Below are 21,208 nucleotides of genomic sequence, written 5' to 3' on the forward strand. Positions count from 1 at the left end.
GAATGTGTGTTTTAAGGACTAAACTATGGTTATTTGTTCATCCTCAAACTTTAAATTTTATGTTTTAAGGACTGAAGTTTTTGGTCTGAACAATATCGGTATCAGCTAAAATCAATTTAGAAATATCAGCAGATTGGGTATGAAAAAATATCCAATATCATGCATACCTGATATTCAGTCAAAAGTTTAAAGGAATATAAAAAAGATACTTCCATTTTTAAATCACACTGAGACTTTGATAGCTAAAGCCAAGAGCAACTGGACTTGTCAACATGAACGGGATAAATGAGAGCCTACAAAGACTTTTTAGAAAACGACATCTTTTACATGCTTCTATCCCTACCCTGATCTTCCTATGGCAGCAGGGTCCATGGTCGTGCAGCTGATAGTGAAACGGGTCTCAAAGACTCCAGTGTTCTCAATAGTGAAGTTCTGACTTTGTCTGCAGCCGTACACCAGTGGACCAAAGTTCATGTCATGTGCAGGTGTGATCTTATACCTGTGGATGGACCACACAGCAATTCATAATTAGTGCCAAGACAGAATTCAAAACTTCTTCCTCTAAAAAAAATAATGAAGCTAGAATAATTTAATGAGATGTATTTGTAGTCCTAACCTGGAGAAAAGAGCCTGGACAGAAACCTTAATGGCTAGGATGGTTATGGTTTCACCTCCTTTGCGGATATTTGGTTCAATCACCTGGAGAGGACAAAAAAAGGAGAGTTAATTTCAATGCATTCAATTTAATATATTAGACATTTTCCTAACACAACAGGACAGTCAATGGATTAAGTTGCTTCTTTTTGTTTGCTTTTTCATTTTACATAGTTTGTACTGTTTACAGCTGACTATCAGATCTGCATTATGGGAGGGTCAGACATCCAACAAAGCATTACTCCCTAATTAACAGAGGGAGTTTGCAGCTATAAGAGGTTCTTCATGGGTTCTTCACTGCCAAAGTTAAATATTCCCAAGTATGTGTGAAATAGTAATCATTAAAACTGCACACAAGAACTGTTTAACTTTCACCTATCTATCTTATATCTTATTATCAAGTAAAACAATGACAAGGTTGAATTTAAGTTAAATAAATGAAGAATTTTAGTCACAAAGCATCAAGAAAAGTCAATTTTAAACTATAATAATAATATATATTCTCCTTGTCTAACATTTTCATTTCTAATGCAATGGGTTTTTTCATATCAGAGGCAAATCGTTGCATACTGTACAGCGTGTTTATAGTAAATTCAGGAAACCATGGAGACCAGTGCATAGCTCAGACCTCACAAAGCAGGACAGGCTGCTCTTTGAGTGAGACTTCTGTGGCAGGTCTGCATGTGATTTGCACTTCTGTCTGCTTATCATGGGGCATTAGAGTTCCACTCTGAGGGGAAATCCTAAACGCGGAGTCCAAGTTTGGCTGGGCTGGGTCAGTCTGCTGAAATGAAAACCTGGTTGAAAGGAGAGAATGTCAGTAAACAACTTCACAAAGGTACATTATGATATGATCAACTGAAAGAAATTTGTATTTGGGGAAAGCAGGGTAAAGCAAAAGTAAAGTTCCAACTTACTTGTAGGCAATTTCATATTTTCCTTTATTTTTTAACTTCAGAAACAACATGGCCTCTTCAAAGACTTTTATGGTTCCAAAGTTCAAGCAGCCGTCTATGGAAACACAATGTTCTTATCAGTTACGTCTGCTCTCCACACTAGATATGTCATCTTTTAAGTTAGTGGTCAGGACAGTGGCTCAGTCACTGAATGGTTAACACCGACACTTCACAGCAGAAACCTGACCTAATACAGCCATTACAAATAGCTAGATAAGTTAGGAAAGAAGCTAATATCTTTAAATGAAGTGTTAGTAAGCACCTCCTGTATTTACCTGGTGAAATGTCCAGAGCTATATTATAGGCTTCAGCAGACACCTGTATGTTTTCAGTTTGTAGGACTCCTACAATCTTCTCCACATCAGATACCTGACATAAAAACATATCACATTCTGACGAAACACTCAAACAAATATCCACTTTGAAACAAATGATCATGTACGTTTAGGTAAAACTTAATTTGTATTTGTCCTGCAAGTAAACTAGTTAGCTATTATATTTTTCATTCATCCATGATATTTAAATATAACTTCATAAACCTACTGGAAATTTGGGAAACAAAAATACAAAAATACAAAATACTTACTGAGCATACACCAGAGAAATTCTATTAGGTATACCTATTCAACTATATGAACTCAAATATCTAATTAGCCAATCACATGGTAGCAACCAGCTCATTTAGGCATGTAGACATGGAAAAGAAGATCATGCTGAAGTTCAAATTGAGCATCAGAATGGGAAAGGCAGCTGATTTAGCTGACTTTGAACAGGTCATTGCTGTTGGTAGCAACATGCTGGTCTGGGTATTACTGGAAGATTTACAGAGAACGGTCCACAAAAGAGAAAATATCCAAAAGGTGGCAGTGTTAATTTTGTTGACTAAAACTGGGAAAAAAAAATATTAGGTAATAACCTTTTTTCCACCAGAAAGATCAGATTAAGAGGAGTATTTGATAACAAAACTCTGATCAAAATTGAGCTAAGTTTTCGTCAAGGGGACTTAAACAAGACTAAAATGTAATTTAATTTTCATTGGACATCCAAAATTCGTGATGTTTCTCCACTGTGGCTAAATCTGTCAAAACACAACATATCTGTGGTTCTTCTGACTCTCAGCTGTAGAAAACAGGGATCCATGGTTCTTCAGGGTGCATAGAACACAAACCGTATAATCTAGCAACAGATTCAAGGATTCTAAATGTTTTGACTAAAAGCTTTGACAAAAATGTAATCACTTTAGTTTTTTTTAAGACTAAAAGTGGACTCAAATGCATTTTTCATCAGCCAAAACTAGACTTAAACTATAAATGGCAGAAATCACTAAATTGTGACTAAAACAGCTTATCATTTTTATCTTAAGGCAAAGACTTAAATTAACTGTGGCAGTTTCCTGGACCAAAATGCCGTGTTGATGGCAGATGTCAGAGGAGAATGACCAGAATGGTTTGAGCTGGATGAAGGTTTACTGTAACTTAGATAACCACTCAGCAGCAGAAGAACCCACTCCAGTGCCACTCCAGTTAACTGTGAATGGGAAGCTCAGGCTTTATTTCACAATTGTTACCAACTTTGACAATAGAGACTGGAAAAACATTGACTCTTCTAATTAGTCTCAGTCACTTAAATCCCCTTTCGTCTCCTTATTGATGTTCAGTTCAAACTTAAGCAGATCGCTTTGACCATGTTTGCATGTCTAAATGCTATGGTTGCTGCCATGTGATTGGCTAATAAGATATTTGCGTCAATGAGTAGCTGAACAGGCACATCTTATGAAGTGGCTGGTGAGTGTGGATCTTTTTCACACAGTATTTCATATCTATTGGAACCAGAATGCATAGTGAATTTAAAGTTTTACTCTACCTCCACACATAGGATCTTGTTAATCATGACAGGTTTTCGAGCCCTGAAATGCATGCTCAGGCAGAAAGAGGAGTTAGGTGAGATGACACCCTGATCATGTGGCACAGTAAATTCATCACCCAGCTCCTTCATTCCCTGCAGTTTCCAGGATACAGGCAGAGCAGTCTTATTATGCATTTTTAAACAACGGCTGTCCAGCCTAGAAAAAAGAGTTGAAGAACATGAGTTTCGCAGAGAGGAGGTCAAAAGAGCACCACTTCAGTTAATGCAAGAATTATATGGAAATTATGGAAAATATTTTACACTTTATCCTCCATGAAATGATACAGTTTCAGACATTTTTCTACCTGTGGGGCAAAGTCTTGTCAAAGTGCAAATGCTTGGGCTCTAGCTTCAGTTCGGGCCGCACACCCCAGCAGGAGAGGTTGATGATGACAGGCTCTGGATTGTCTTTAATATGGCATACTAGGCTGTCATTTATCTGTCCAACTTTTGTTGGGTAGGCCCACACAGTCAACTCCTAGCAGTGCAGAAGAACAATGACATTTAACAACACTACTGATCGTACATGATTTCACTTAAAGTGACATCAAAAAATTCCCAATCTGACTCATCACATGTTGTCTTGAATTCAGTAGTCATTTAAATCTAACCAGCCCCTTACAATGTTTATTCACTAAATAGAATTTCATTGTTTCCTTTAAATATGTTATTGTGACAAAATGACAGAGAAAACTAGCCCCTATGTACACCATTAATTTGCCCCTATCTATCAACATTGTCAGCAGCTTCACTGCATATTGCATGCTGGGATACCTTACCATGAGTGAATAGGCCAGAACTGTCTCTAGCAGCTTTTTTCCCACGTCTTGTCATAAACAAGTCTTGAAGGAGCAAGGCTGGACAGACCTTAACCATGCTTTTAAGAGCCTAATATCATAGATTACCTCAGTTGACTGCACATCTTTAATGCGTGCTAGTAAACGTGGGCATCTACTCATCTAGTCTGAATGAAGGCATCGCAGACCACCTCCATATGCAGTCTGAGCGATCTGATATCAAATTGTTGTCAGTATACACTGAGGTGCGTTCACAATGAGCATTAGCAATCACCACTCGGTATCTGAATACCAAGAAAAGATGTTCATACAATGTGGCCAACAGGGTCTGAATGATAAAGTCATCACTGAAAAACTTAGCTATGGTACCTGTTTCTGCTCCGGTTTGAGGGTCATGGTTGGTGGGTCGAGCAAATATGTTGTGGCTTGTGTATCATGCTGGAAACTAAACTGAACTTCAGCCTGCATACCCGAACTGTTACAAATCAAAATTCTCTCCATGTTTTCTGGATACTGTTTTTCCTTGTATCTGTAAAAACAGACACACACATGCATTTATCTGTGAACACAAGTAATAACAAAATACTACTTTATGCTTCTCACCTGTCTCTGGTCTTGCCACAGAGTAATGGTCCAAACTCAAAGTATCCAGGTTGTATGACATATGCTTTCTGGAGCCCTTCTTCCATTTGTTGTACTTTTTTACTGTGGGCAAAAAGAGTCCTGGAGAAATGACAGATCACAACTTAGAGAAACTGAAGCATGTTTTGTTATTTATTTTGCTGTCAATAAAATTCTTTATTCTTAAAATGTAGTGAAAATATCAAGACATATGAAGCTCAGCATAAGTTCAAGAGGGTCAAATATTCAGATTCTTTTATTCAGTCATTATGTTGTTTCCTTCTCTATCTCATCCTGATTTTGCATTTATTTCTGCTCCAAATCATCTCATCAGTGCCCAGGCTGAATTCTTCAGATGATAACATTTCATCTTAATCTGCATCCTTCTTGTACTTGGTCTCACTTCTCCTTATGTTTATCTCAGTGTTTGTTAAGCAGCATGTATGAACAAGCTAAGGTGCAGTCCAAAGACGTTTGTTAATCCTGTAAATTGGACAGAGGGACCTAAGAGGAGGAAAAATCTTTGCATAATACAGCAGAGTGAGACAATGTTACTTCTGACAAATCAAAATGGCCATATAGCAAACCTTTAGACACAAAAATGTTTTTTTTTCTTTCAGTGTCTGATTTTTGCCGAAAGGTGCACACAGGTTTGGCACAGCAAATTAAAAAAACTGCAAAAGCTATCAGTTCTGAATCTTGAATCCTACCTTCATTAAAGTTATATTGTGCATACAAGTAATGGGAGAACCTTTTAAGGTCAAGTGTATTAATCCCATCCATATCTCTCACCACTTATATTACTGAACAGCATTTTTACACCATGCTGACTAACTTGTATTCTCTGCAGATGGTAGGATAGGTGCAGATTCCGCTGCAAACCAGCTGGTAGTTCCTCTGGGTTCCCGAAAGCTCAAAATTGAAGATCTGCTCATATTTCCCTGGGGACTCTGAGTAGAACCAGATCTTCAGGACTACTGTTCCGTTGGCAGGTACTACCCAGCGAAATATTTTCAGGCTGCACAGGGAACATGCAAAAACATACAAAAACTCACTTTGTTAAACAAAACAACAAGGCTAAAAGAGCTCCATGTGTCTGTGTGTATTTTCAATTACCCTTTGCTACGTTTCAGTTCCAAGTTCACTTGGTGTTGGTCCTGCGCAGTGCTGTTAGATCTGGATGAGGTTGAGCGTATGTTTTCCCCTTTCACCTTGGCAGAGGATCGTCTCTTGCTCCTCTGACTCTCTCTGCCCTTTTTCTCTTTTTCTTTTGTTACTTGGCTCTCCTTGAGGTTGGCCCTGTCATGCGTTTTGGAAGATGCTGCTGTTGTCTCCTGTATCATCAACATCACAAAGTCTGTTATGTTTACATTACAAAATAACCTTTTCTTTATGTACAGTTCTTGGTAACATCAACCTATGGCTAAGGCATAGTAAAAGCTTGTTTTTTTTGGTCATAATGAAGATCAAATGGTCAATAAAACATGCCCCCATTTTAAAATAAAATATGTAACTTCCTTTTCCAGGATCACTTCACTACATCATATCTTTCAGATTGCTCATTTGTCACAATTACCATAAGTCAAATATAAAACAACTCCATTACCTTCAAAGTAGGCACTTGTGAATCATCCTCCTCCTCACTCTGTTCCTCCAGAAAAGTGAAACAGTCACAGGTGAGGTCACTGCTTGGTTGCTTCCTGTGTTTTGGGAAGGGAACTATAGAGAAGGTGGTGGGAGGTGGAATGGGTGGGCCACTGGGTCCCAACCCCAGATCATCTAACACCTGATAAGACCAGGAAAAAGAACAACTAATGATGATGGTTTGGCTAACTCTGGAAAGACATGTTGAAACACTACACACAGCAAGCGTACCTCAACCAGGGGAGGCAGGGTGCTACCTTTGAGCAACTCCGTAACAATGGGATGGTCTTCCCCTGTTACATTCAGCACAATGTGAGGAATGCTGTCAGGTGGAGACTCATTGTCTCCTGTCTTGTCTACTTCTGTTGGTACTGCTATCTGACTGGGCATTGGAGGCAGCACCTTGCTGTCGCCTTTTCTGTCACTCTTCCCAGCAGGAGTCTGTGTACACGGGGAGAAGATGGACTGACATGATTAAATTGTTGTTTTGAAAAAATAGAAAAAGGTGTTAAATGTTTACATTTCCCCTAATACAAGAGAGGAATCTTTATATTATCCTTTCATGTAAGTCATAAATATTGTTAAATACATGTGTTAAATTTTCCACATTTTAACAGTTTAGGCTAAACTAGAGCTCTATGGCGAGATATGGCTCATCACATAATCGGGGCTATTTCCTAGTTGCAATTTCTGGTGTGGATTCATTGTTAGCCCTACATTTACAAAACCTGACACGCCAAATGGATTTGCTTTACACATCCATCTGGAAAACCACTCAAAGACAATTTTTGGGAAAGAGCAGAGCCTTTAAAAAAAACTCGGAGGGTGACTGGATGAATGTTCTGTCACATCTTTACAGGCCAATCAGAGCAACAAAACACATTTCGTAGACACTACTGAGCAGCGCAACTACCGAAGGAGTAAACTCCATATAGAACTGCATAACGCGAACAATGGCAACTGAGGACATATCAGCACATGACTTTTGATATTTTTGAAAAGAAAAAAAAACAATGATGTTCTTTGTTCTTCTTTTAACAAAGAAATGCTGTCAAATTCTGATAAAACTGGCTGCTTGCTTGCGCCACAACTCCGTCGTGCCAAAAGTATTGCCCCTCGTCGCTGGTTGGTCCTGTCACTTTCTAACCAGGCCCAAATGGTTCAGACGGGAGCTTTGCAAGATGGATTCCCCAGTGAGAAACATGGCAACAGGTGTATCCATCTGCTTTGCAAGGTTAACATTTACCTGTAAGTTGGCTGACTAAATCTGCTTTCCTTTTCTAGCAGGTGCAAAAGTGACATTGATTTTATGTGGTTTTGTAGAGTGCCCCTGCTTCGGGCCCTCCCTAGGGGGTGGCCTGGGCAAGTGGTTTGCGAAATGTTGCTTATAACAAAGTGTTTCTGTAGTATGAAAAGATGTTTGAGGTTGTTTTTCCTCTACCTTGCCATTAGTTTCACCCATAAAACCGTGAGTCATGAGGAGAGTCGTACTCCATCCATTTGCCGCAACCTTCCTTTGTGAGAGACTGATGGTTTAAATGTCAGTTTATGTTTATGCGTTGACGTGTATGGACAAGTGTAGGGGTGAATGTGGGGTTTAATTTTTTTTGTCTGCCAAAGAAGGACCCAGCAGAAAAAGTCTGGGAACCACTGCATTACATAATAGTTTGCTCACAAAGCTTATATTGTCATTTTTTTTCTTCCTGCCTTGAATCAAATATTATCTTCATTTGATTCTATGTCTATTGTTCTACTATGATGATGTTTAAAAAATGTCATTTTTTTGTCTTTTTCTTCTGTACATACCAAAACTTTCCCTATTTTAAGTGTTGTTTTGCAGCTGAAATGTATATTGTGTTTATATGTGCAAACTAACAAAATAGTAGCTATCTGAAAACTTTTCTTGAACACAATCAAACCTTTAAATTGCTCATAGATATTTACAAAAATAAAGACAAATTTAAAGTAGTGTGATTCAGGCAAATAGACCAAATATAGTAATAGAAAAAGCCACCAGTCATGGCTTCCATCAGCTTTACTATTTGATGAAAAAAGTAATTATTTTAAGGTGTGGACAAAGAATCTAAAAAAAAAAACAAGCTCATCTATAGTTAAACCATTTTCACTGCCTTGAAATTAGAAGCAGGTCTCTGCTGCCCTCTGCTGCAAAAACTGAAATATAGCATGACTCTTTACCTTGATTGTGTGTGGTTTCCTCCTTCAACTGCTGGGTTTAGAAACTTATACTTTTTTCTATATAATAATACATATAATAGGAAACTAATGTTACAGCTGTGTGGACTGTATTTCATCTTTGGGTCGAGAAAAATTTATTTTTGTTTCAGCATTTAAAGTCATCTTTAGTTTCAAGCTTTATTGCAAAGATGTCTCAAAGTATAAGAAAATGTTTAATTATTATTGTAACCACAATGTAGTGGTACCCTACATTGTGTATGTAGAACACTTCATAGTCATTCAAGGGTTTGTTTAATGTCAGAGGTTCTGTTAATGACAGGCATTAAAGAGAGGATAAATAATAATATTTTTTTCCACTCCTCCAAGAAAAGTTGCTGTTAGCTAGGAAACTCACACGTCTTTCTGGTACAGTGTCATCTGGTGGGACTTGCAACAAGCCTTGAGCTCGATCCCAGTGCTGCAGGATGTACTCCACTTGTTCCTGGCTCTGCTCATAGAGACTAAACAGAGACTGCTGCTCATCCACACAAGACTGGAGAGGGGAGCAAAGGTGAATAGTGGGCACAATAAGATAATGAAAAGACATTATCTGCAATTGTATAAGGTTAATTTCACATGTAACAGAAAACATGGCCAAAAAGTCTTAAGCTGCTTATAATAGGTGGAGGAGACATTTCACCACATCACCTGTCTATGATCTGCTCACTGCTTTGTGTAAAAGGCTACCTCCTGATTATATTATTTCTCTCAAAAATGTTTCAAAGTTCTCTAAAATTTGTTATAAAATAGCTAGTTTTCAGTGCAAAGTTTTATTAGCAAAATCACTATTTTTCAAGAGCTTACAGTTGGTTCTAACAATAATCTTCTGCCTGGAACTATGGATCTCTACGAGTAATAAGAGCCGAAATATAGCGCCAGTGTTTTGTGGTCGGGGAAAACATGGGCACTGACTGTGGCTCCAGTTGGGGTTTCAGTCAGTACCCCGACAGAAACCGGTTAGGGACAGTCAGTAGCATGACTGTCCCTAACCATTAGCATCATCTGTTCACTTTCAAATAATTCCATGTAAATTAATGAAGTGCTTAGTGGTGTTTACTCAGTCTTCCCCCACAAACTTCTCTTTTTCTTGCTTTTTAAGTTAGAAAACACTTTGATTTATAATTCCTGGTACTTGTTTCAAAATGTTTTGAGGAACTCATATTAACATTTTATTGTAAACACATTTTTTGCCTGTGTCCTATTCAATAATCACTTTTTATATTTGTGTGACTAAGCTACATTTTAGGAACACTAGCTCTGTTTATTGAATGCAATAATATCGAGTCAAATATTTTATGAATGAAAAATATGAAATATATTGATTTGTAGAATAGTGGTTTAGTGTTTTCAGTTCATCTACCTTCTCTTTTTCCAGCTTGTCAGTGAGTTGGGGAGACTCTGCATGTAATTCTTTGGCTCCTTCTTTCTGCTTTTTGACTTCATTGCTATGGTGTGCTATGAAAACAAAAGGTCAGTCTGTTAGCAACTGAACACCCAGTCTGTGACCAATCAGTCAATTTGCTTGTAGATGTCCAAAAGGGAATATGCCAAGTATGATCATCTTTTTTTTGTTTACTGTTTCTTTCACTCTCGTTTGAAATATGCTGCTCTCTTAGGTCAATAAGAGACTCTTTTGAGTTGTGACAGGAAGACATCCTCCCTCCATTGGGTGCATCTGTTGACTGGGAAGAAAATAAAACAAAGGTCATACTCATGGATAAAAATTGGGTCTGTAAGTTTATGATCAAAGTCATTTTGTTCATAAATTATTTTGTATATTTGCGTTGGAATTGGATAAAGATGCCGACCCTTCTTCCCTCCAGCAAGCTCCTCTTCCGAGACATTTCTTGAGTATCCTTCTTTCCACACTTCTTGTTTTTCTTCGTCAGCTCTTCTTCTTTCAACCTCATTTCCTCCAGCAGCCTTTTCTCTTCCTTCTCTTTCTCTCTTTGTTTGAGCTCCCTGATACAAAAACATGTACACAATAACAATGAATTGTATAGATTGTAAAAAATAAGGGCTTATACCAATGCCAATGTTAAAAATAAAAATGTATCTGATTGCTATTACCAATATCTATGATTTTTTTTTTGATCACATCTTCTAGTGAAGACTCCAACCATTTCTTTCTTTAACATGAAAACAGATTGGAGGTTGTCCAAAAGATTACTTCCTATAGTGATTATCTTTGATTTGTTTCAGCAGGTGCCGGCATTAAGTTGACTGGAAACAACAGATAAACATTGGCTACTGATAACTGTTGTTTACAGATAGCAAATGTTTGTCTACAGGTCCAATGTCAGCTGATACATTCATGCATTCCTAAAAACATTTTTTTGAATAGTTAAAGATAATCCAACTGTTGCATGGTAGTTCCCGTTACAGTCAAAAAAGTATTTGCAAACCAAAATCCCTTGTAGATCACAATATGCATTTTTCAATGAAAAAAAAGGGGAAACTTCAATGGTAAACAGCATTATAGACCCATAAGATTATTTTTGTTACATATCATTGTTAATGTTAACATGTTGGCATTATACTGTCCATAACAAATATGTTACTTAGTTTGAACATCTTCACTACTGGTACAATAACTTTGTACCTTCTTCATCTAAGTTTCACCAGTAACCACTTAAAAGGAGAGATGCAGGAAGATGTGTGGGTTTTTTTTTTTTTTTGTTATATCTGATCTGCTCAAATTTGCAAATCTATTTTAGCCAATACGGATACAATACACAACTTTTTCTTATTTTTTTATGTTTCACTCTCAGGGTCTTGTTCAGGTGTGAGAGTAAAAGGGACCATGAGACTGGCAGGCGGATTGGTGAAGCATCAGCAGTATTGTGGGTATTGTGCTGGACTGCTGTGGTGTAGAGGGAGCTGAGCTGAAAGGCAAACCTTTAGATTTACCAGTCTCACCACTAACCCCCCCCCCCCCCCCTTTTAATTAAAAGCCATGCAACAGGTTGTGTTAATTGAAAAGTTTAGGGGTGAAAATGGAGTTTGGGGTTGACTATTGTAAAACATATAAGGTACATATAGCACTGCATTGGTAGGTGATTTAATAAGATAAGATAAGATTAGAAATTCCTTTATTAGTCCCACAAGGGGGAAATTCCAAATTTACAGCAGTAAGAGTGGTGTAAACACTCAATCAAATCATCAGTCAGGCTTAAAATTGAAGTTCATCCAGTTCAAAAAATCATGATTAATTGAACAATCACTACCTTTGCTTGGGCTCTCTGAACTTTTCTTTAAATTGCAGGTCAATGCGCTTCTTTTCCTCCTCAGGCAGAGCATCATACTCTTCCTCATCAAGCTCTTTCAGCCACTGCTCCTCCCTGTCTCTTTTCTCTCTCTGAGTGGTCTCTGAATGACAAACAGACAGTCCCTCTTACTATACATCATCCTTAACCATACTGAATGGAAAATACAACATAAATTGTCTCAGGTTTGTCTCTTGCAGCATCTGCATGAAAATTAGTGTAGACGTGTAAGCTGGTGCATTTTTACCCTCAGTTTCTCTCTGTGCCCTCTTATAAGAGTCACACAAGTTGACAACATAGATGTGTTTTCGGTTATCCAGGGCCTTGAGAACAACTTGCACTGTGCTTGCCGCTGACTGAGTGTACACAGAGTTAAGGCCATCAATCACAATGCCACGGTAGCAGTCTCTCAGCTGTTTCCATGACGGCAGCACCAACAAAAATGAAAATAACAAGACATAGAAATGAAACACAAGAAGACAAAGTTTGAATGAAAATCTTACATTCTTCTAACAGAACAATAGAACATAAACAACATGTCAGATGCTGAAACTGAGACATTTGACCATTTCATTTAAAAAATAAGCTCATTTTGAATGTGACGGCAGCAAAACATATCAAAAAAGTAGGGGCAGGACATCAAATGGCTGGAAAGTAAGGGTACTAATGACAACAGCTGGAGGAGCATTTTGCAAATAATTTGTTTAAATGTCAACTGGTCAGTAACGTGAGGGTATAAAACCTTGGTTTCCCCTAATCTGGGGTCTGGGACGCCCTTGGAGTGCTGCCAGAGATTTGATGGTAAAAATGTTGGGAACCACTGGCATAAAAGAAGCATTTTAGGGAGGCAGAGTCTCTCAGAAGTAAAGCTGGGCAGAGGTTAACCAATCTGGAGAAATCTTTGTGTGTGAGGGACAAGGTCAGTGTTGAATGCTTGTGATCTTCAGGCCCTAAGGCAGCAGTGGATTAAAAACAGGCATGGTTCTGTACTGGAAATCACTGCATGGGATCAGGAATCCTTCCAGAAATCATTGTCTGTCAACACAGTTTGCCATGCCATCCACAAATGTAAGTTAAAGCTGTATAATACAAAAAAGAGAAGCCATTTATTAACACTCTCTGGAAATGGAAATCTCTGGTTTTGGAAATGCCTCCATCTCCTCTTCAAAGCTCATTTAAAATGGACTGGGGCAGGAATACTATTTTGTGGTCAGATGATGAATCAAAAATTGAAATTCCTTCTTTAAACCACAGATGCTGTGTTCTGCGGACAAAAGAGGAGAGGAGCAGCTTACACATCTGGAAAGGTACTATCAATGTTGAAAAATACATAGAGGTTTTAGAGCAGCATGTACTCCCATCCAGTCACGTCCCTTTCATTTTTCAGACAGACAATGCTCAACTACATTATGCATCCATTACAACAGCATGGCTTCACAAAGGGATACTACACAATGGTAAATGTGGCCTGTCCCTACTTTTTGAGATGCATTGCTGCCATTAAATTTAAAATGAGCCAATGGATTGCACGAAATGGTTAAATGTCTCAGTTACAACAACTGATATGTTATTTATGTTCTATTGTGAATAAAACATGGCTTTATGAGATTTGCAAACCATTGCATTCTGTTTTTGTTTACATTGTACACAGGACTTGGGGTTGTACATCTTTGTCACTAGTCATTATGATACATATATATTACAACTTCCGTACTTTTTCAAATTCTACTTTAGTGCATTTCTTGCAAAATTGTTTAAATATATGAATAATTCCATTTATATGTACTTACACTAAAGATACCGGGGAGATACTCTGGTATGCCAGTGATGCTCACTTCAAAACAGTTGAATAGCCCAGTGGAATTTAAAAAATTCAGTTTCTGTTATCTGCTCCCCCCTGTTGTACTGTAGAATCATGCAATATGCAGAAATCAAAGATGGTGGACTTTATGGAGTGGACCCTCCCTATGTATGAATGAAAAGGCTTATTTTAAATTGATCATAAATAAATAATTTCACATAGTCAGGTGATTAAACACTAATTTAGATCAAGCCTTCTTATGTTTCACTTAACCGAGTGGTTTCCACTAAATGCTTTTAGGCTAAATATTCTACACTGCACCTTTAATACGTACATCTTTGTGTGTTAATGATGTATGCATGAAGACCTTGTTTAATCTGTCATTGGAGAAAGGGGAAGTTGGTGTGGGTGACATTCCTCATTCCTCTTATGGGAATATTGTTTACCTACCTGAAATCTCTCTGCGAGGACATCCACCAGTAGCTGCTCAGGCAAAAGACTACTAAGCGCTCCCTTATCTCCTCCCTGAAGCAGATCACAACAAAGGAGTTGGTTTATTCCAGACAATGATTCAACTGTACAGTGTATTTGCAATTTAATATAATTCTTTTATCTGAAGAGGTATTTTGCATGTGTTTTTAGTTTGTCAATGCTGTAAATTAACTGAGCACAAACTGTTGAAACTCAGTTTAATGACTAAACAGCCCAACCCAAAACAGAAACAAACCAGATGACCACATGAAATGATAAAATCATACCAGACAAAGGGCCAATTTGGAGATTGCAGTCTCATGAGGATTATTAGAGAGATTGCTGTCGTCTTCGCTGGGTTTTTTAAATACTTTCACAGCATCATTTGAAGCTGAACCTGAATTAGGAGATGGGTCAAAGGCTTCAAGATGGGTTGCAGGTTTTAAATCTGTGGTTTCTAGAAGCAGAGATATTAATTTAATTAAGCCTTCACTTATCAATTTAAACCTAACATTCCACTTCTGAACTATGCCTGTTTTATGTCTGTTGTCAATATATCTTTATAATGTACACATTGACTGTTAAAGAAAGAGTTAGACACCTTTTAGTCTCGATAAGCAATTCTGACTGCAAGTGCAAATTAAGCATATGAGAGAAATGTACAGTATACAGTTGTCCAGACCATTTTTCGAGTTTTGTGTAAAATCATGTCAATTTTGTCTTTTTTCTTCAGGTTTTTTGTGTTGTTCCAATGCACATAAAGGCAATAAACACATGTATACCAAAAACATTTGTAATTGCAACAGTTTCTGGGAGAAATGGTGTATTTTCTGGAAAAATTCCAGGGGTGCCAATACTTTCATCCATGACTGTATAATACTCACCAGGCTCCTCAGCCTTCTTCTCAGCATACTTGGCAGCAGCACAGTCATAAAGTTGTCTGGCATTCATGCTGGCAGGAGAGACACTATTCATCAGAGCATCTGTCACCACAGCATCAACACTCAAACTTGTCCCTCCATAGTGTTGTGCCAGAGCAGCAGCTGTCTTGCTTTTACCTGGAAAAAAAACATTAAGGACCATGATACAAGGATGCTTCACAAACACACACATCCCAACTATATGGTATCATTAATTTAAGTCTTCAAGATTTTTCTTAGAATGCAAAACAGTTGAGAATATTTTCCTCTATTTTTGATACTATTTTATTTTATATTTGAAAAACAAATAATGTACTTTTAGCTTCACAACAGTCTTAAAGTGTTTCTTGATGTTACACTTTTCCTTTGCTCTGAAATCAGTCAGTGAATTTTCTTTTCTAAAATCTGACAGAAAGGAAAATAAACTTGGTTTGTGTTTTCTGTGTGAGATTTTACCACGTGGCATTTCTATACCTATACGTTGTGTGTCTCCATTGTTGAACACCCATGTTTTCAGATTTTTTTTAAAAAGTACTTTAAATACTTAAGAATTCTTCAAACAAGTTCTCAGTGCTTTAACTCATGTAATAATTTGGTAGGGATGTTCACTTTTTATTGGATTAATATTTGACTAGGGATGCCTGTACTTTCACCCAGGTAATGAGGCTGTGTATTTTGTCCACAACTGAGAATCAAGCCTTTAAAAGTGGCTTACCTATGAGTGGAGCTCCGTATACAATAATAGCAATGCCTCTGCGGTTGCGTGCAGCCAGACCCTCTGGTGAAAGGTCAATGCACATGTGGCGGGCAATTGCTCTGGAAACAGGCGTCATCTCAAGCTGACCCAGTCTTCCACTGCTTCCCTCTCTGTTCATCTCTGAAATGACTGAATTCACATTCCCCAGTAATATTGAAGAAAGCGGTGATTTCATGCATTTAAGTTTTGACTTAAGTAAAACAATGAAATTCACAGAAGAGCTCACTTAGCCCCTGGTATTTTGTTAGTATTTTAAGACCCGCTAATGAAATGGTTGTACTCACATAATTCAGCTGGTTTTGTGGTGTCTGATTGGTGAGCACATTTTTGTTCTGACATCGTTTCATTTTCATGACTTTCATCAATCCAGGTCATGCTTTCATCCACGTTTTCCTCAAGCACAGCTGTACACAAGTTAAAATATATAAAACAGGTGAACACTAACATAATAAAAACAGACACAAATTTTTTCAGTGCTTGTGAATCAACAGGAAATTGCCTGAAGCTACCATCGTCTTTCAGCTGGGAACAGTACTCCTCATAATAGTCAAGCAATTCTGTAGGGAGACTTTCTCCAGGTGCCCTGGGGGGAAGCAGTAGTATGTTGTTTTCATCATAACCCTGCATCAAACGCAGGATCTATATGGGATCAAGATAGGAGAAGGAGAAGGTAAGAAGAATGAGATGAAAACAGGGAAATGCACAATTAAAAATAAGGAAAATCTGTTGTAGGGCTTGGCAAAAAGTTTAGAAGGAGGCAACACTAGTCTAAGAATATTCTTTTAAATATTGGCATGTAAATTGTTTCATGAGACTACTCCTGAGTTGTTATGCCTATTATAACATGAATCCCTCAGCACTCATAGGGATGACAAATGTTTGTTTTAATATCAGCATATGTTGACTGGAGTGACTTTAATTTTTTTCCAAATTTGAAAGGAGGCCTTTACAGAAAAAAAGCTTGAAAACCACTGGTCTAAGGGGCTCAGGAAAGAGACATTCATGGTCAGTGTTCCCCAAACATTTTTTTGGTGACCCAATTTTACAAGATACAAGCCATAACAACCATAAAACATCATTTTCCATATATTATTGTTTACCAAGTCTGCCTTCTGCAGCGTCCTCAGGTGATTGAACTTCGGGATTAGTGTCTGTCTGTCTGTCTGTCTATCTAGGCTTGCACTAGCTTGGATAATTCATTTCCAGATTTGATCTGGTTACTTTCTGTTTTCAAGCTAGGAAGAATCCACCTCCATCAAATAGGCATCCTTCTTGCACTTGACCCCTTGGGCCTCCTGTAGCTGTCTGTCCGGAACAATTTTTCTTTTTAAATAGCCAGGCATCATAAACTGTGTCTTTAGCTTTTTTTGCCATCCAGTGGCTCGTAGAGCCTTATTTTGTTTTGTATTATGGAGTAGAGGTCAGTGTTACACTCAGTGTAGCTTTATGTGCACTGAAAAAGGAATAACACATTAAATACTGTAGCATAGAAATTCAGATAAATTGCACATGGTAGTCTGAACAATGTTTTCCTTCTGATAAATGCCTATTCTGGATTCATAAAGGAAAAAAATGTATACTGCCGATATATATATGGTGTTCAGGTACAGTGAAGTAACTTAAAAACCACTTAATAGCGAGCTAATTGATTTTTTTTGTAAATTTTCCCCATTGTTACCCAGTAACTTAACTGGTAATGTTAGCATCAACTATTATGCTGGTCTAGTAAGCCAGATCAGAGTGTACACATCTAGCTTATCTCTTTTTGTGAAACAAACACTACGTTACCTTTTCTTCCTCGAGATACTGAGTGTCAAAGTCCAGGGAGTAGAATTCAATGGGAAAAGAGCAGGGATTCCTCACTGTAACCTCTGCTTCAGCCTCAGTGCTGAATGGCAGACATGGCTCCAGCTCCAGCACAGATGGGCAGAACTCCAGTTGTAAGTCCTCAGCCTTCCCAGATGCTTTAATGAACACCTTCTGCTTGCTCTCAGCCACTTGGACAACAAGCTGTCTGTTGTAAACATTCTGCAAAGACATGGCCACCATACTTAATAACCTGCAAAAGCTTTTTTGTACATTTCTAAAATGCATTTTAATAAACTGAACAAACTTAAGATCCTTACCTCCTCAACAGGGCTAAACTTTATCTGGACACTGACTCGTTCCCCAGGTGCCAGCATACCAGAGCTTGGGATCGTCTCAAATACCACTGGTGGGGGTCGCTGCCCCTGCAAGACTTTCTTCCGCTGGTAGAGTGGAAGGAACTTATCTACCTAAGTGGAAATAAGGTAGGTGCAACTTTAAACTTTAAATACAGTTTCTCTTGCAGATGAGGATGATTCTTGGTTAAAGGGTGTTTTTCTTTGGTTATGTTTATATTTTGGCAAGGGCTGTCAGCGTTAAAACTTGAATTGCAATCAATTACAGTCAGAATCAATCCATCACATGCTTTATTGTCCTCTAAACATACTTTGGTTAAGCCACTGCATCATCTCTCTGTAGCCTCTGTGATATAAAATAAGTCCAACACTGCACCTTAATGTCTTTTAAAAAAAAAAACAAGCAAAGACAGCAAAGAAGACAGGCCAAAAGTCATCTGCACCTTCTGATACCAAACATTTACCCTTTTACTATTCTTGTATTTACTTTTCAACATTACAAGTTATTTGGTAAAGTACAGATCATAACCTTCAATCTACCCAAAAACTGATGTAATTTGCTGGAGAAGCTGATTCGCACATCTACAATGAAAATTGTTGTACCTTTTTAAAAGGCTTCACCTCCTCAGCGATGCTCCAGTGGCAGGGCACAGGCTCATTATTGAACAGGTGTATTGTCTTCATCTGACAGGGAATATTATATTGCACAAGATTTAGAAGGCTTTCAGCATCAGCCTTTAGGCATTTTCATTTCACTTTTAATTAAAGGGACTGTATTGATTTCTAGTGAAAGCATGGCCTTCATAGTGTTTCTAAATAACATCACTCATACTTTCAATCGTAATATGGAGCTAATGCCTCCTTTGTAGGAATGTATAACTGTAGCTAGTTCCTCTTAGCTGCATTTGGCCGATAGGAAAAGTCATTAAAATAATGATTTTGACAAAATCTGACAGCAAGATGACACCAAAGTGATCATTTATATAAACTGATCACAGTGCCCTTGGTGCTCAACTGTAGATGGACACTGCACTCTCACCTGTTTTCCTGTTCTCCTAATTCTTCATTCTGATTACAGCAAATTAAAACACTGAATTGAAAATTAAAAGTGAATGTTATCAGGTTGTATTACCTGACACATGCCACACTGCAAAGTGTCAAACTGCAGGCTATCAGCTGAGGCAGCAATTGAAGGTACAGTCATTACTGCACATAGTCGCACCTGAATGCTTGGACCGCCTGTGACCTGCATAAAAAAATAAAAAATAAAAAAATCACATCTTCATCTTAGGGACCAAGAGAGAATATTGCTTAAGAAAAACAATGGAGACAACAGGCCAACTATAGATAGTGTCTACTGACTCAGAGCCAATGACAATGATAACACAATGTCTGTCCTCTTTCTGCCCACCTGTATTGGCATGACAACATTTTTGTCCCCCATCTCCAGGTTAGCTCCCTGGGGGTCAAATTTAACTGTGAAAGAATGTCTCTCTCTGCAGGGCAGGTCTTTCACTCTTTCAAAGTCTGCACTGAATCCTGTAAAAGGCAAAGGCAAACCTGTTTTTATATCTTTTTAATTAATATGAAGTACCCAGGAAATGGTAAATTTAGGTAATCTTGAACACTGCAGGCAAGGGTAAAAAAAAAAAAAAAAAAAATAGAATGTTCAAGGTACAATATGTGGTTTCAGTGTAATTAGAACTTGCGCTAACAAGGCTATTTTTCAACTCAAGCAAAGCTTGTGCAACCCAAAGCAGAAGTTACCCTTAATCCAAACTCTGATCCAGTTCTGATTTGTTTTACTTCTTTTACTTCAACCAGAGCCAGGCCTTTGTTTGTTTTTTTTAATTACTATTTTATAAAGATATTTATGGACAGACAACTGTGATTTCAATCCTTTAAATGTCTCTTACCATAAAAACAAAGTACAGTTTTTCCCAAAACCATCAATTATTATTTGACAATAATTTTGTGTTATAAAAAACATACAAAGACTAACTTTCTATTCTTGTGTACAACATAAGGCAGGCTTAAAATGCTCTAGTTCTTTTTTTATGCCTTACAGTATGACACTGTTTTCAAAGGCTTAAAAACACCAGGAGTCTCATCACATTAAGTTTTTATCTATCAAGTTATCTCATAGTGTTGTCATAAGTTATTACATGTGACACAAATGAAAAAATTAAATATTTAGAATATCTTCTGTATTTTTCTTTTGTATTACCTGTGCCAGCCAGACATTTAAGATTGGCATGGAAGGACACTGCCACTGACCCAGTATTTGTGATTTTAACAGTGTGACTGAGAACTTTGCCTGGAACTACGAAACCAAAATCCAAGATGTACTCTGGTAGCGTTAACCTGAAGAAATGGAGAGTAAGACAAAAACATTAACAAGACATCAATTAATAAAAAACGACATCCCTTACAGACATGATATTTCTTAACTAAAGCAAAGCTCAGCAGCAAAATTGATGCATCACTGAGATTTAGTTCAACTGTTTTGTCATATCATTTCATAAAAGTATTAGCAGTGTTTATAAAAAAAGTATTCACCTCCTTAAATGTGTTACCCTTTTCTTGATTTTATTAATCAATTTTGGTCAGTATAATTTATCTTTTTTGACAAAAAATACAAACTTACCCTCTTTAATTTCATAGTGGGAACAGATTTTTACAAAGACCCCTGTAAAGTAAAATCCTAGAGGGTGAATAAGCTTTTCAGGCACTGTACACTGCTGTTAAAATGTCAATCAAATTAAAAGTAAATACAAACAAGATTTGAAGCATTGCAGATCATCGAGTAAATGTTTTTTTGTTTGTTTGTTTTCTGTCTCACAAAACACTGTTTTTGCCCTTACCTAATTTTTTTTATTGTCTAATTTAAGTTGACCTTTAAGTAAATCACAATAAATGTGGAAAAAAAGCCTATCAATGTCAAGAAATTCATGAATTTAAATAAGCTGATTAAAAAAACTATACCCTGCCAGATATTATTATGAACAAAAAGTTTTTG

At 37.5% G+C, this 21,208-nt stretch overlaps 1 protein-coding gene across 1 annotated transcript in view; it reads right to left on the reverse strand.

Annotated features, from left to right (window-relative positions):
* Positions 1–21,208, reverse strand: part of hydin (HYDIN axonemal central pair apparatus protein) — a 106,916-nt gene that overhangs the window by 26,115 nt on the left and 59,593 nt on the right. Inside the window, exons 32-63 of the mRNA XM_041795196.1 lie at positions 20,417–20,553; positions 19,601–19,728; positions 19,322–19,435; positions 18,793–18,873; positions 18,154–18,303; positions 17,816–18,055; positions 16,537–16,666; positions 16,312–16,431; positions 15,986–16,156; positions 15,235–15,408; positions 14,638–14,807; positions 14,330–14,404; positions 12,326–12,491; positions 12,040–12,181; positions 10,621–10,774; positions 10,389–10,494; positions 10,173–10,267; positions 9,168–9,305; positions 6,809–7,018; positions 6,529–6,719; positions 6,317–6,335; positions 6,050–6,264; positions 5,769–5,951; positions 4,916–5,035; positions 4,682–4,841; positions 3,821–3,993; positions 3,474–3,672; positions 1,886–1,979; positions 1,572–1,665; positions 1,283–1,451; positions 617–699; positions 344–499 (exon numbers count right to left, since the gene is read on the reverse strand). Of these exons, the coding sequence (XP_041651130.1) occupies positions 344–499; positions 617–699; positions 1,283–1,451; positions 1,572–1,665; positions 1,886–1,979; positions 3,474–3,672; positions 3,821–3,993; positions 4,682–4,841; positions 4,916–5,035; positions 5,769–5,951; positions 6,050–6,264; positions 6,317–6,335; positions 6,529–6,719; positions 6,809–7,018; positions 9,168–9,305; positions 10,173–10,267; positions 10,389–10,494; positions 10,621–10,774; positions 12,040–12,181; positions 12,326–12,491; positions 14,330–14,404; positions 14,638–14,807; positions 15,235–15,408; positions 15,986–16,156; positions 16,312–16,431; positions 16,537–16,666; positions 17,816–18,055; positions 18,154–18,303; positions 18,793–18,873; positions 19,322–19,435; positions 19,601–19,728; positions 20,417–20,553 (4,557 nt within the window). The remainder of the gene's footprint in view (positions 1–343; positions 500–616; positions 700–1,282; positions 1,452–1,571; positions 1,666–1,885; positions 1,980–3,473; positions 3,673–3,820; positions 3,994–4,681; positions 4,842–4,915; positions 5,036–5,768; positions 5,952–6,049; positions 6,265–6,316; positions 6,336–6,528; positions 6,720–6,808; positions 7,019–9,167; positions 9,306–10,172; positions 10,268–10,388; positions 10,495–10,620; positions 10,775–12,039; positions 12,182–12,325; positions 12,492–14,329; positions 14,405–14,637; positions 14,808–15,234; positions 15,409–15,985; positions 16,157–16,311; positions 16,432–16,536; positions 16,667–17,815; positions 18,056–18,153; positions 18,304–18,792; positions 18,874–19,321; positions 19,436–19,600; positions 19,729–20,416; positions 20,554–21,208) is intronic.

This window comes from Cheilinus undulatus, linkage group 9 (genome assembly GCF_018320785.1).
Source record: "Cheilinus undulatus linkage group 9, ASM1832078v1, whole genome shotgun sequence".
Lineage (NCBI taxonomy): Eukaryota > Metazoa > Chordata > Actinopteri > Labriformes > Labridae > Cheilinus > Cheilinus undulatus.